Source organism: Euleptes europaea, chromosome 14 (genome assembly GCF_029931775.1).
Source record: "Euleptes europaea isolate rEulEur1 chromosome 14, rEulEur1.hap1, whole genome shotgun sequence".
Classification (NCBI taxonomy): domain Eukaryota; kingdom Metazoa; phylum Chordata; class Lepidosauria; order Squamata; family Sphaerodactylidae; genus Euleptes; species Euleptes europaea.
In genome coordinates this window covers 35,824,461-35,840,027 of record NC_079325.1, presented here as the reverse complement: position 1 = coordinate 35,840,027, position 15,567 = coordinate 35,824,461, and the positions used below count along the sequence as shown (strand labels likewise).

At 47.4% G+C, this 15,567-nt stretch overlaps 1 protein-coding gene across 3 annotated transcripts in view; it reads left to right on the top strand.

Annotated features, from left to right (window-relative positions):
• Positions 1 to 15,127, top strand: part of CRB2 (crumbs cell polarity complex component 2) — a 28,083-nt gene extending 12,956 nt beyond the window's left edge. The window contains exons 6-12 of one of the 3 annotated variants that reach the window (XM_056860670.1): positions 4,545 to 5,486; positions 5,975 to 6,528; positions 8,332 to 8,497; positions 9,002 to 9,869; positions 10,732 to 10,848; positions 11,458 to 11,584; positions 14,905 to 15,127. In XM_056860670.1, the coding sequence (XP_056716648.1) occupies positions 4,545 to 5,486; positions 5,975 to 6,528; positions 8,332 to 8,497; positions 9,002 to 9,869; positions 10,732 to 10,848; positions 11,458 to 11,584; positions 14,905 to 15,123 (2,993 nt within the window). In that variant the 3' untranslated portion in view covers positions 15,124 to 15,127. Of the gene's footprint in view, positions 1 to 4,544; positions 5,487 to 5,974; positions 6,529 to 8,331; positions 8,498 to 9,001; positions 9,870 to 10,731; positions 10,849 to 11,457; positions 11,585 to 13,729; positions 13,997 to 14,904 lie in introns of those variants that run through there. The other 2 variants (XM_056860672.1, XM_056860671.1) reach the window with 2 other exon arrangements.
• The last annotated feature ends 440 nt before the right edge of the window (positions 15,128 to 15,567 follow it).

The window sequence follows — 15,567 nt, the reverse complement described above, 5'->3', positions numbered from 1 at the left end:
GCTTTTCCCAAACAGCCAGCATCAAGAACGTTCAAGCCCCGCATGTTGCCCTACACCAAATTTGCCACTCCCTAGGCTCCTCCTGCCTTTCCTTCTCCAGCAAGAGGATGATCTTGTTCGTCCCTCCTGTTTGGTGAAAATGAGGACAGGGCCTGCCTGGAGAGAGGAGGGGGCCAGGAATGACAGACGCTCTCACCCCCCCCCCATTCTCCTCCCCCCTTCCTGGAGGTAGTAGACAAGCATTCTTCTTGTCAGCAGTGATAGGAGCCAGCTGGGGAGGTTTAGAGCTGAGATGGATTAGATCTTGCTGCAGTGAAGCTTGCTTTATATTGGTTGGCTTTGTCTCCAATCCCCTTTTGCCTGCCTGGCACTCAGACGTGCGGCACATACACACATTCTGCTGCTCCATTCCAGCTGAGCACCGACCCCCTCTTTTCGTCCTGTCATCATCACCAATGCCTGCAAGGGAACAGCTATGAACTCTATGCTCGTTGGCATCCTTATGGGTGGAATATATCTTCTAGCAGGTAATGATAGAAGCTGCAGAGGCAAGGAGTTGTATCCTGGCTAGCTGAATGTGTGTGGGGATTTCTGGGAGCTGTACAAACAGAGAGGAGGAGGTATTAGGAGAAGAATTCCTTGCAGAGGGGAGAAGCTTAGCTGGGTCAGCCTTCTAAGGATCAATGGCTTTCTTGCTTAACGGAAGTTTTGCTCTAACTCTGCAGTGGGTGTGTCCGTGCCGGCTGTGCCTGGAGCACGGTGTTGTTTCAGAGCTGGGGCTCTGGCACTCAAGTGCATTATTGCCTTCATGTGATGCTTCTCGTACCAGCTGCAGGAAAACTCTTTTCTCCCCCCAGTGAGTGGGAACTGTTGAAACTAGTAAAACCACTGTAACTCAAAGAAGCAGCCGTTTGCCTGTGATGCTCCTGAGACTCATGTGCTGGGGCCCCTGGAGCCTGTCAAAGGAAAACGGTACGAGAGGGAGGAGTTTGCTGTCTATCACCATGGAAGTTGCCATGGTGATGCAAACCTCGTGTTGTTGCTAATTTTTCTGGTTTACATCTTGCCGATGACAGTAGGAAATCTAACTAGGCTGTGCTCAGGACGGTTTGCTGGAAGCGGAGGCATTATTAGGAGAAACATTCAAGGTGGTTCATGGGGTCTGGGGCGAGTGGGTTGGACCAGTTAAGTGTTTGCTAATCTCATTCTTGCTGTGACTGCTTATCCCTCTCACCTGTGATTTAAAGAATGGGGGCATATAAATTAGGCTTTGTTTTACTGCTTACAAATATAGTCATCCAAGAGCGTGTTATTCCTCCCACCCACCCCAGGATACACACAGTCCTCTTTCTAAGAGAAGTCAGTCTCTGAAGCTCACAGAAATAGAGACATAGACACACTAGAACAGTAATTCCCAGTGTGATACCCATAGTAGCCATGGCACCTACTGATGGGTTTACCAGTGCCCATTTACTTCTTCCTTCAAACATCTCTTCGCTAAAACAAATAGCCAGTCTTGGCTCCCCACCAGCTCAGTGGAGCAGGAGGAATTACTTTTGTGTCATCCATTCATGAACAGCTGCCTCCCTCACAGGAAGATGCTTGGTTTGCCACCTCCCAACAATTTGTGATCCCCCCCATGGCAACCATTGTGTAGCACTGTCCACTCCCATTTCTCAAAATTCTACAAGCGCCAACAGACTCCCCCAAGGTTCCACCTGGACATTAGAGCATATAGCTAAGGGCTGAAGGGTACCTTCAGGTTTACAGCAGAAGGGTGGCTGGGTTTGGGGTGATTTAACATGACAGTGGATTGAGAACTCATTGATTATCCATGAGTAGTCTTCTAATAGCATCTCCTTCCAAATGGCAAAGCAAATTCCCTCTGGTAACGGTCAGATTTTGGTAGTGATAGTTGCATGCCTACTACAATTTGGGCAGCTGGCAAATTGCTTCTCTGATAGAAGAGGTTCATAAGCTTATAAATTGTGTAAGTCATCCTTTAGCTCTAGGATCTGTGGGTGCTTCCACAGGCAGTAGGAAGGGTGCATACATTCTTGAAAAAGGCCTAAAGTGCAGAATTTCTGTGAGACGCTACTATACTCTGCTGTTAATAGGCTGTTCCAAACAGGATTACTTCTTCCCTGCCTCCCTTTCTAACCCAGGCTTTTGAACACTCCATGCCTCCCACAGGAAGGAGTGCAGATTATTTGTTGGCATGTACCAGCCTACATCAATCTTGTTGGCTGAAACAGCCTAAAGCACATTTTTGTTATTTCCGGAAAAGGGGAGGGGCTTGCCTGTGACTCATCATGGAGTTGCCTGCTTTTGCATACCGGTAGTCATTTGCCTTAAAGACTCCCCCCCCCCCCCACTGATGCATTTGGAAAATGAAATGACTTAGAACCTTTGCAGCAACTGCTAAATTACGGTACTGAACATTTTCTGCAGAGTCCCCTTTGCATACTCAAAGATAAATGTTTTAACAATGAAATATGTTACTCCCCCCCATATATATACCTTCATTCATGTGTCCATAGCAGTTGTGTGGAATGTGGATGCATGCATGTCAGATGCACCTTTGTACCCATGACACTTCTCCTTTGTGATGTGATCCTGTTCTATTTTCTGCACTTTCTTGCTTTTACAATGTTTTGTAGTTTTTAATTTTTTTAAAAATCAGAGACTGAGCTTTATACAACTGTCCCCCTCAGGCATGAAAATATTCCTTCTTTTAAAAACATAGAGTTTGAGCCACCAGGAAGCTCTCTTGCATAAACCCCATTGAAATGAGTAGGACTATTGCTGTGGCAAGAACATACTTGGTATGTATTTCTGCTGCAGACCCAGCTAGCTTCTGCCATTTCCATGTAACATGTGAAATCCCTCCAGTGTCTCATCTAAATGGGAAGTGACTGTTTTAGAGCAGGTATTAACAGTAAGCTTCTTTGGCAATCAGTTTTTTTCTTCTGAAAAGTGAATTAGGTATAAATAAGGGAGGGTTGAAACAGGCAAGAAAGTGGCGTGGTGACTAGGGAGGAGAGGTAACAGAGCATAGCAGAGACTGGAAAGGGCAGAGACCCAGCATAGTCCAGGAAAGCAGAGGCAGGCCTCTTAGTAGAATAAAAAAGAATGTGATGATATCTAGAACTTTTAGGCTGCTGTTGGTTGTGCTATTCCTGATAAAGATGGTGTTGATGGTTCTAATTCTTTGAAGAACTAGTCTTCCAAATCATCTGTAACTGTTTCCCAGCTCCACCCTGAGACTTCCGGCTGCTTCCAGTGTCTGCTGAAGGTTTGGCAAAGCCCACAGTAGTAACTTGGCCTTCTTCGTACACTAAACAAACAAAGCAGGAATCAATACAGCCAGCTTCTCAGGGAAAGGGGAACATGGATTTGCATGCTCTCCATGAGGGCTAATTTACTGTTTGACACGATGTGAATGACCTGAAAGTAACGTTCCAGAAGCAGGTTGCAAGAAGTCAGGCAACTTAGCCCTGATAGGCTCGGTTAAGGAAGAGGCCTCATTGGGGCTACAAAGAAGCAATCAGCAGCACCTTTGACACATGTGGGAAGGGAAATTATCAGTGGATAAAGAAGTATCCCAAAGTCCCACCTCTCTCCGTACTGGGGTTGGATAACAGCAGATAAATCTGCTTGGCTGTATGGAAATGGAAAATAACTAGCAACTATTCCCCCTCTCGATCCAATTCTGCTCTGCTTTCACACTGGTTCATCAACAAATTGCTCAGTATAGGTTTGCTCAGGCCAACGGCTGAGCAATATCCTAAATGTTTGTTTGCTGGCATAATAATTCATATTGCTTTTCTTCTGTAGTAACTGAACTGTGTTGTCTTCTGCAGCCTTGGGCAATGAGCTATGAAAGGGTGACATTTTGTCAAAGGTCATGGAAGAGATTGTAAAGAGAATCCCATCCCACTGATACCAGTACATCTGACTAAAAGATGATCTGTCCAAACTGTACCACACTCATCACTTTCCCTCTGTGGGAATATTCATTCTTATGCCTCTCACTGTGGATAAGGCTGCTGTAGCAGAACTACAGGTCTCAGCATGGCTATACCTTTGGATGAGACTGTTATAGCACCGTATTGCCATTGCCTGTTGCCCAAGAGGGCAATTGCTGGCATTTCCAGAAGAGATTCCACCCCTGACCAAAGGGAAGAGCAAACATTCCACAGCCCTTTTGTGGTGTGATTCCTTCACAGGGTGGGTTGTGTTTGAGCATAGTGTAATGCTATTAGCCTGAATAATCCAGACTTCGTTTATCAGTGCAGCTGTCTTGGAAGATTAGTAGGAAGGTGTGTTAGAAGTCTGGAGGGGCAATTTACAAGCACTTTAGTCACAAAGACACTACTTGTCTTTAGCTTCCCTTCACCTTTTTGGGGCCCAGGTGAACCTAGACCAGCAGACCCTTCAGTTGCTTTTCAGTAAAGCACTGTATGTGGGATCTCACTGAGGTCAGCTGTATTGTATTAGCAACTGACTCCCACTAACTTTCTCCTTCCATCTGTATGTACTAGGTGTAGAATGTGCCACAGAGATCAATGAATGTGAAGACCATCCCTGCGAGAATGGAGGTGCCTGTGAAGATGGCATTGCTGACTACATCTGCCATTGCATCCCTGGTAAAGGTGGCATTACTTGGGGTGGGAAGAACTGCTCTGTGGAGCTCACTGGATGTCAGGCCCACCACTGTCAAAATGAGGCCTTGTGTGTCCCTACCTACAAGTCTGAAACCCATGGATACCAGTGCCAGTGCCAGCCTGGTTTTTATGGCTCCACGTGCTCCACATCAACAACCTTCTCCTTCTCCTCAAGAACCTATCTCTTCATTAACCTGTCAGCAGACCACAAAAGCCCAAGTGATACCTCAGAGGGTTATCTATCTGCTGTTGCCCTCCGGTTCCGAACCACCCTTCCTGATGCTGTCCTCATCTACCGAGGTCACAAAGCAGAGCACCTATTGCTGGAGCTCTCGGGTGGCCTTGTACGTGTAACCTTGATGATGCAGGATGCTGTGTCCTCTCTCATCCTGGAGGCACCACGGGTGGATGATGGCTTCTGGCATAATGTTGAGGTCCGGTTGCAAGATTCCCTTGAACTCAGGCTGTGGCATGAAGACTGCCATGCAAGCATCTGTCGGCAGAGCTTTCCTCTTGCAGAGTCATTCTCAAATTCCTTGTTGCTCTCCTCAGAAATATACATTGGAGGAACTGATGTGAAGTTAATGACTAACCCTATGCAGAGTTTCATTGGTTGCCTGGAAGACCTGTATGTTGATTCGAAGGTTGTCCTAACACAAGAGGTGATTGGATTGCAATCCTCCGGAGTCCAGCTAGGTTGCGAGAGGACGGATTGGTGCCACACCCAGCCTTGTTCACATGGTGGCCAGTGCGTTGACCTTTGGGCAGACTACTACTGTAACTGTTCTCGGCCTTATGAAGGCCACACATGCTCATTTGGTAAGTAACAACCTAGAGCATTTGTCAGTCCTTTGAAAGGGGAGTGAGTCAGGTTTCAAGCAAGGACTTTCGGGGTGGTGGTTATTAGTCTGTGAGGAAGGAGCACTGCAGGGCTCCACAATCTCTGCCACCATTTCAAGGGCTGTCTTTCCCTACAAGACATGCTTGGTCTTGGAGTATTGCAGGCTATTATATTGGCCCTTCCTCTTCACAATCAAACAAAGTGAGGGGATAAATTGCCTTGAGCATTGCTACCGTTAAGTGCCGTTCTCCAAGAGAAAGTGGCTGCCTGCAGTGCAAATTATAGTCCTTTAGAGGGAGCAGTGAGCTTGCCCCCGATTTGTTGGCAGTCTCCGTGGTCTTCCACAGGTCTGTCCCGTTGTCTTTCAGAGCAACTGTCATTCCCAAAATGAGCAGAGGGATGATGAGCAGAAGTTGGCCATGACTTGGAACTGGCATTCATTGCTTTCTATCTCTCTTTCTCCCAGAGTCTCCAACAGTAACTTTCGGACTAGAAAACTCTTCAAGCTTCGCTACCTTTGCAATTAGCAACAGCCTAGGGGCAAATTTTAATCTTTCATTTTTCATCCGGACTTTGAAGCCCAAGGGTTTGGTGTTTCAAATTAGCAATGGGACAGAAACTTTCCTTGCAGTTTACCTGATGGATGGGCAGCTCCAGATAGAGGCATCAACTGCTGCTCCCATCAGCATCCCTGGAGGCCTGGCCAATGGCAGGAGACATTTCGTAATGCTTTCCTTCCATGAAGGTTTTGTTCATGCCAGCCTTTTAAACAGAGAGGAAGACCTGGGACCTCTGAAAGTGACTCCACTAGCAGCTGGGTCTGAGATTCATGTGGGTGGACTCCTGGATGAAGACAGTGTGTCCCTCTGGGGAGGGTATTTTAAAGGTTGTCTTCAGGATGTCCGACTCAACCACCACCAGATGCAGTTCTTCAGCCCTGAAGGTGACAGGCCAGAAGAACTTTATGTGGAACAAACCACTAATGTTTTCCTGGGATGTATCTCAGATGATACTTGCAAGGTAAGGAAAGTGCAAAAGATTGCCTTTGTGTACCCAGGCACCCCTCTTCGAGCATAAGAATGGGGAAACTGGTCATGCAGGTCAGGCCAGAGGGCCATCTAGCCCAACACTGTCTTTCCAACAGCAACACATGAAGGAAGCACATAAGCAGGACACCCATGTATTTTCTATCCTGCATTTTCAAAATCTGCTTGTGCCAGCTAGCTTTTGTTGCTTGTTCCAGCACCGGGTAATTGGAAGTGCACTGTTTTTAATACCTACGTACTCTGAGCAGTAGCCATTGAGCTCTCTATCCCTTACAAAGACTCAACAAAGCTAGTGGCTGACAAATCCTATCGGTTAAGCAAGTATTGTGTTAAGCAGTGGGCGGTTTTTGTCTTAAACCTGTGGCTTATCTGTTGCTTGGGATGACCCTGTGAATATTTTCTCTTTAATTACTTACTTATGGCTAGAAAGAGTCTGACTTGATTCCTTTTTCAGACATTTTGTAGTGTTCTGTCATTCTCTGCAGAATAGGTGAGTTCTCAAGGCAAATAGCTAATAACTGCCTACAAAGTGGAATCCAGGCAAGTTTCTGGAAACTCAGTTTCTTACCCTCCTCTTTTACATGGCACATGTGGATGAGTGTGAGACAACAATACTCAGTTTGCCAGAGGGAAGGACTGTGTGGGTGCTCATATGAGGATGACAAAAAGGAGGTTCAGTGGGAATTGTGGGCCTCAGAGGCTTCTATTGATTCCTTCTGCCTTAGCTTGGAACAATGGTTAATGCTGAGGGGTTCATGGGATTGCCCTGCAGGCTTGCATGTCACCAGCATTTCCTTGCTGTGTTCTTCCTCCCCATGCGACCGAAGGAGCAGACAGCAGGACTAGCAACACTAAACTTGTGAGGTGGAGTATGGACCGTCCTTTGCCTATGTCCAGCATGTGTTCATGGACCCCATTACCACACAGCATTTCACCTCCTATTCTCTCTTCAGAAGAACATCTTCTGTAGGAAGGATGTTTCCTGCATGCTTTGCAGTCTCTGTTGTTGGGGTTTTGACCCTCTGGGATACAGTACCACTGCACAAAGTTTTGAAGGAGTTTGGAAGTGCATTTGATGCCATTCTGAAGCCTGCCACATGAATTTAGAGGTCCTGGGACCCTGCTGCTTTCCCCTCCCTGAATTTCTGTCCCTGACCATCCATTTCTACTGAAGAGGAACACTGATAGCTTTACAATCAGCATCATGTATTTTGGCTTAGTAGGGAGGGAGGATGTTATTTATAGACAGGCCTTTCCTGTGTGCTTTCCTTAGATTTGGGTTCTAAGAGAGGATGCTAATTTTGACAGCCTTTCTGGTTAGGAGAACAGAGCACCTTCCCTAGATGAGAGTAGGTCCTCCTGCCTCTAATAAATCTGCCTCAGACCTTACTCAATTCAAGGCACCCCATATTCGAAGGCTAGTCCCAATAGGTTTTGTAGCACATACAAATGCCAGCAGATGAGGAGCAAGCAGTCTATAGTGGGGTCACATTACCAGCTCCTGCTGCTCTCATACTGACCTCCTGTAAGAGAAGCTGACTTGAGTAAGTGCTAGAAAATGGAGAGCAGGAGAAGCCAGGCACAACCGAAGGCAAGGTTCTACTCAGGGCTAGAGGTTCAAACTGGCATGCAGCTCACCCTTCCTCTTCCAATGGAATTAGATGTTCCCTATCTCTCATTGTTTAAATCTGCCCACAGTTGCATGCTCCTCCATCATATCTGTGCAATGAGAAAACGAGCACCTACTTCCCTGGAAATAATTTCTCTTATCTTTCAGCCTGAGCCATGTTTCAATGGTGGTCACTGTACTGTCACCTGGAATGACTTTATCTGTAGCTGCACTGCTAACTTCACCGGGAAGAGCTGTGAGGAAAGAGTTTGGTGTGAAAGTGAGCCATGCTCTCAAGCTACAACCTGTGTGGATGTCCCTTCTGGCTATGTCTGTAAGCACTGTCCCAGGAATCCGATGATGTTTGCGCTAAAGTAGGGCTGTTCTCTTGAATATGGGGCTGGAATATGAGGCAATATGACCATCTCCACTTGCTGCACTTTACTTATTTTATAACCTTCTCTCCATCTGGTACAATCACTAGGGCAGATAAGAATCCCTGTTCTGTCAGTACACTCTCAAATGTTAAATACTGATAGTAAACACAAGAGAATGATTGAAGTACCAGTTGCCTTGGAGAAAGGGGCATCTAATCTGAATTTAGTAGCTTGGATCCAGAAATTTATTATAGACCCCTTGGGTGGAGAAGGTTTATTTCCCCAGCAAACAAAGATAGCAAGCATTGCTCCCATTTGGAAGACCTCCGGAGCTTTTTATGGCAAGATCCTAAGTCTTAGCTTCCAAGAGGTCTTGTTGCTTACATAGCACTCTAACAAAGTGTGCCCTCTCAATAGACTTGGTTTATCTGACTGCCACCTTCATCTTCCTCTCCTCCCAGGCCTGTCGAGTGCCACGTTTCATGGGCACAATGCAGTCGAATTCACCACCAATGCATCTATAACAAGAGCCCTTCACAGCCTCCGCTTGGATTTCAGAACACGGGATGAAGATGCCGTCTTGCTGCGGGCTGTGCAGGAGGTGGATTCTCTCTTGGTGGCTGTCCAGAACTCTTCCCTGCTGGTAGAGATCAGGAGTGGGAATGGCATTGAGGGAGTGAACTTTCTCAGTCAGATGTCCATCTCAGATGGCTCTTGGCACATGCTCGTTCTGTCTATGGAAGAATCCTCAGCTCTTTCCTCAAGATGGCACCTCTATTTGGATGGATCCATGAACATAACCCTACAGGGGCATGCTGGGAGCCTGGACTTCATAAAAAATAATGCAATTATCATCCTAGCTGAAAATTTCACCGGCTGTCTTGGACATGCTGACATAGGGGGTGTTTTCCTGCCACTTGCTGCCCACGCCTCATACCCGCAGCCAGAGCAGTTTCTGCAACTGAGCAATAAGGCACCCCTTCTGGGCTGCTTGGGGGCGAACGTGTGTGCCTCCAACCTGTGCCACCATGCTGGCTCCTGCCAGGATCTGTTCAATGCTTTCCGCTGTGTTTGCAGTGCTGGGTGGGAAGGGCTGCTCTGCGAGGCCAACATTGACGACTGCAGCTCCAGTCCCTGCATTCATGGGAAGTGTGTTGATGAAGTGGCAGATTTCCAATGCGAGTGTGACAAAGGCTATATTGGGAAGCGCTGCCACATCAATGTTGATGACTGCATTCGACACCAGTGCCAGAATGGAGGGACGTGTGTGGACGGGGTCTACAGCTATACCTGCAAGTGTCCACCACAATACACAGGTCCTCACTGCGAGTAGGTACCCTCTGGAGAGAGAACAGGGCTTGTGTTGGAAGTCTCACATCTTGGTTATGTGTGCTGCTTGTGTTTAAGAGTTGATGCGCCTAAGAACAGGAGCTATGGGGGCGCCACTTGATTGCTTACCTAGGCCACAAACTGCAGGCAGGGCATTCCCCTTTGAGCCTCAGCCCAGGGCTCAGGCTGCGTATTTTTCCCTCCACTGTGCAAGCAGCAGGTTCAGCGCCCTGATGCCAATATGCAAGCACACACCCAAGAAACATTTTCCTCCCTGGAAAGAAGGAAGGGAAAATGATAGATAGAAGGAAGAAAGGAAACATGGACTAGACGTGACAGGCAATATTAATCTTTGTGGGTTTTTTTTAAACCTTGTCATATATTTACCTTAAGAACAAAATAGCCCCCTCTTAAAACTGCATATACAAAATTTGGGTTCTTCTGGAACACACACAACCCCCTTGACACAATATGGCTTACGGCATGGTAAATATTTTCTTCCTCTGCCTTGCAAATGGGGATGGATACTCTGCATCAACTTTATCAGTCTTTTGCAAGGAGAAGTAATTTTGAATGCTTGAAAGGTGCCAAATAAACGAGTTCAGTATCCAGCCTGTTATAAGCAAAAGTCTTTATGGCCTTGAGAACCTTGGCAAATGGGTAGGCTGTGTGAGAGTGAAGGCACAGGAGCAGGAATTCTAGTGAAGCGATAAGATACAGAGAGTCCATCATGATAGGCAGATGTTAATCAGTGCCTTCTGTGATGGCCCAAGCTAAGATTTTATGCTGAACAGCATGTAACAACTAAGCATATCTTTTTATACTTGGTACTCTCCCCCCCCCCATCTCTTTTTTGAACCAGGTGGCCATTCCCACCCGAGCAATGTGGCAAGAACTTCACCTGTTTGAACGGCGGCAAATGTACAAGTGGGCCTTGGGGAGCCAACTGCACCTGCAAGCCTGGCTATGCTGGCAGAAAGTACGACTAGCATTCTCTGGTACCCACTGGAGGCCCCATAAGTGTTTAAGAGAGCCCAGGATACTTTGATCTCTTAGCAAACCATGCCTTCAAATGACGAGCTTGGCATGGCCCTCAGTGCGCACACGTGCTTAACCCCCCCAGAAAACTCTCTCACTGCATTCACATTTTAAGCAGAGTCTCTGTGCACTTCTCCCAAAACAGCGCTCTCAATGAGTCCAGATAACAATTAGCAGCTGGACCCTTGTAAGAGGTGAGATGAAGGGGACCTCACAAGGGCTGGATCCCTCACGTGGGAACAGGCAAGAATTAGTAAACAGACTTGCCACTAGTGGAACCTTATTGCTATCTTATGTCATTATTTTATAGCAGATTCAGTGCTCCAGCCCTTCTCCTCCTGATTGCTATTACAATTTAAATTCGGGTCCAGTAGCACCTTAGAGACCAACAAGATTTTTTGGGGTATGAGCTTTTGAAAGTCAAACCTCACTTTGTCAGATACTACAGTTTAGGTTACTGATCCATTTACTGTACTTATGTTGCACTCCACTACTGCGTACTCATGGCAATGTATGACTTTACCAAGTGCTGCTCGTGTCTCCTTTCCAGGTGCCAGATTAACATCAATGAATGTGACCCCAATCCCTGCCAAAATGGGGGGACCTGCCAGGATTCAATAAACCGATACCGATGTGTGTGCAGTGCCAGCTACACTGGAGAGCGTTGTGATGTTGATGTAAGTTAGCCTTCTTCCTCCCCCCCTTTTTTTTTCGAGGGTTTGTCCGGGAAACCACTTTGGAAAGGAACTGGTTCAAAGCTCTTCAGCTTTGAAGAGCCAGCAGGGCTCTAATGTGCAACCACCACCACCCCTCCAAATTCTGAACTAAACAAACTCATCTCACCCTTTTCTCCATGGAGCTCATGCATACATGGTTCTCCACTTTACCCTTAAAACAACCCTGTCAGGTAGATTAGAAAGCAAGAGAGACAATGGCTCAAAGGTGTGTACTTTGTGTATTTTCATAATTTACATCCCACTTCTATCCCCAATAGGGGCCCCACTGTGGCTTACAACATTCTCATTTTATCCTTATAACTATGATGTGAGGTAGGTTAGGCTGAGAGTGTGTAACTGGCCTACGGTAACCCAGCAAGCTTCCATGGCTGAGTGGGGACTTGAATCTGGGTCTCTGTAGTCCGACTCCCTAACCATTATTATACTGGCAGAGAAGACCCACAGCCTGGATCAAGCCCCCCCCCCCCGGCTGAGTTTTGTGCCTTTGTACACATATACATAAATATGTATGTATATTTATAAACCTTACAACCACCAGTATGTGGGGGGAGATGTTTCAGGGCTACTAGACAGATGGGTGGTGGTAAAAGTGTTACTTTGTTTTTGTTTTGTGCATGGAATAGTCACCTGAGTGGGTGCCTGCCTGGGAATGTACTAACGTCGAATGCATGAAACTGCCTAACACTGAGTCATCTGTGCAGGGGAGCCAGGCTCTCTGCTGTTGCTGTTGCACAACTGCCCCTTGTAGGACACATCCATCCCTTTTGCATGCCTAACACTCTCTTCCGTGCGATGCTTCTTGGTGCTGGCCCCTTCTCAAGGACTCGCTACATGACAGAGTTTGTGCCGCAGCCTCTTCCATTTCATCACTCCAGTGCCAAGACAACTAACACCTGTAGTCAACTGGGTTTGATTCTGAACAGCACACCCTTCATGGGGTAGCCTGCCTGTCTCAATTAAGACCAACAAATTCCAATCTGCTATTTGCAGCTTCTGGGGGAACCTGCTCACTGTCAAACTTCTTACTGTTACATAAAGGAGATGGCAAAGAACACGCTGAGTTTGCAGTTCCGTTCCTACGTATTGTAGTTAATGGCAGCATAGGAAGGATTTAAACTGGAATCTGCTTGTCCCACTCCAGTGTGTAGCTGGTGCTTATGTAAAACAGCTCTCTATACAGATGGTCACTGCTCCACTAACACATCACCTCTGATATATCCAATTGCAAGGATTTGGAGCTCAGAATCCACCCAATTACCTGCTTATAAATCACTCCTTTCTTATTTCTCGCTGGATAGGTAGCTGTTGGGTGTTTTAATTGCTGAGCCTGGGCACAGCTGTTTTTAGTAAGGCTTAAGCTAATCTCTTGTCCCCAATTCAGCTTTTGTGAGTCAGATCTGAGCTGGAGTTTATGGTCTTTCCTCGTAGTGCAGTAGAAGGCACCTGTAGGCAAATGCCACTACTGAAGGAATGGTCACTCTAAGGGGAAGAGCAGAAATTTGCAGGAAATATATGCTGTGAGATTAGAGTTTATTTCCCTTGCAAGGTTTTTGATCACCCATTTAACATTTCCTACTGGCACCTCCTAAGTTACATGGCATCAGTGGGAATTCAGGTAAAATCTTTGCCATATACATCAGTGATAGTTAGGGTATTTCTGGATCCCCATTAATCGAGCAGCTTGTCTCTACGGGGCCTGGAGTACACCTCTCACTTCTGGGTTATGCCCATGGCTGCTTCTGCAGGCTGCATCTGTGCTCATACAGATCAGAGCTGCAGGTTACTAGAGAGTTGTGCAGGAATGCATGTGTGCAAAGTGGTCAGGGAGAACAACTGACTTGGCAGGTAGCAGAGAACTTAACTTGCATCCTCTGCTGTGTACTGTCTAAATTAACCCCTATTTTTAAAAAAATAATCTTACACTTTGCTACTCCTCCTCTTACAAATGGCTTCAGGCTCAGCCATGCCCGTTCCTTTTGATTCTTTTAACAGTTACATGGGGGGCGGGGGCAGCATGTAGCCCTCTGCTTCTCACTGCTGACTCCATTCCAAGACTCATTATTTCTCCATTAATTTCTCTTGCAGAAGGGGACTCCAAGTGCTTTCCCCCCATTCCCATTAATTGAAGTAGCAGTCCCGGTAGCCTGCGGTTGCTTGTTGCTCCTTATTATTATCCTCATTCTCATGATACTCACGGCCCGGAAGAGGCGCCAGTCAGAAGGGACCTACAGCCCAAGTCAACAGGAAGTGGCAGGAGCCCGCCTGGAGATGGACAGTGTTCTAAAGGTGCCACCAGAGGAGCGTTTAATATAAGCATTGCTCTGCCAAGGGTAGACAGTGCCTTTGCAAGGCTTGCAAACATCCTGGGCTTGGTTCCAGACCTTGGGCTGCTCTCCCACCTCCCGAACCGAGCTCCTTAAGGGCCATTGAGTGTTGTGGAGGTGCAAGCGCATGAATGACTGGGCCGCAAGGGCACTTAGTCTGCTGCACGGAGCAGCTCATGACTCCCTGACCCGCCCCTCTAGAGGCAGCGACGGCTCGCATCTTCTAAGGAACACCTTTAATCTCATTACAATGAATCTGGCAGATGCTTTCCCTCAGCCGAAGGAGCACAAAAAACGAGCTGGCAGAACTTTAACGCTGCCTTTGGCTGATTGCACTGAGGAAGTAGAGCTTTCCCCAGACCACCTGCCTCAAACCACCCTAACAGCAACAGCACTGCTGAACCTGCCTCCCCTATCAGACGTGACTCAAGGGATGGTACTTACTGAAATAATTTGTACCAGCCAACATGTATTATGAAGTTACTATTTAGAGTGGACTACTACAACATTCCCCACAGGTATCTACTAGGATGTGTGAAACAGAATCCTTGGCTTAGGGGACCTAAGTAGTTCGTTTTATTGCCAAAGGTTTCCCTCCCCTGTGCATACTGTGGGAGGAAAGCTGCAGGGGCCGCCTCAGCTCCAGTAGAAAGGTTAGGGACCCTTTAAAGAGGCAGGCTCAACATCAGTAGAGATTAGGAGTCGATAGAACTGCTGGATTTTCTATTCTGGTTGATGAAATGAGCCACGTAGGGTCTTTCTGTCTGAGAATGAGATGAGCTGACTGCCACCATGCTGTGCCGCCACCAACCCTAACGGTACGAGTCAAGCACTCGTCTGGCTGCCTGGGCATGGGGGCTTCAAAGGATCTGGAAAGGACTTCCCACATGTTGCCGGGTCTCTGCTTGAGGTCAGTAACATCTTGTTCCACTGCAGCGACCAGCGTGGGCCCAACTCAGCAGCTCCACACTGGTGGGAGCGGTGGGAGCAGCAGGGGCCGCTGTCCTCATCACCATCTTTGGCATATCAGTCATTGCCATGAAGAAGAGGAGGGCGACTCAAGGGACCTACAGTCCAAGCCGCCAGGAGAAGGACGGGGCAAGGGTAGAGATGTGGAACGTGATCAAGCTGCCACCGATGGAGCGGCTGATCTGAGCGCCGGCTGCAGCAGGGGTGGCCTGTGCGTCAGCCAAAATAACAGAGCATTATAGACACCCATGGAGCTTCTCACAAGCAAGTTCATCTGGTTCTCCTTGCTGTCCAAGTAGCAGGCAAAAGAGAACTAGAGTGCCTGTTTCTTCACTGGAGCTTCTGTGCTGTGAAATGAAGGGGAGTATTCCCAGAACAGGATGCCGCGTGATCTGCCGCCAGGGAGAGGCTGATCAACAGGTGAAACGGCATACAGCCGGGCTGTTGCCAGGCCTTGGGACAGTACAAACCTTGCCTTGGCCATTAAACAGCAGAGAGCTGTTCTTCCTGCTGCAAGAATGGGGATATAGATGGGAGCAGCTCTATAGATTCCTTCCCTGGGGATGTACTGCAAAACTCAGATATTGTGCTCTTCTGGACTGCAACCAGCTGCCAGGGGGCACAGTACAG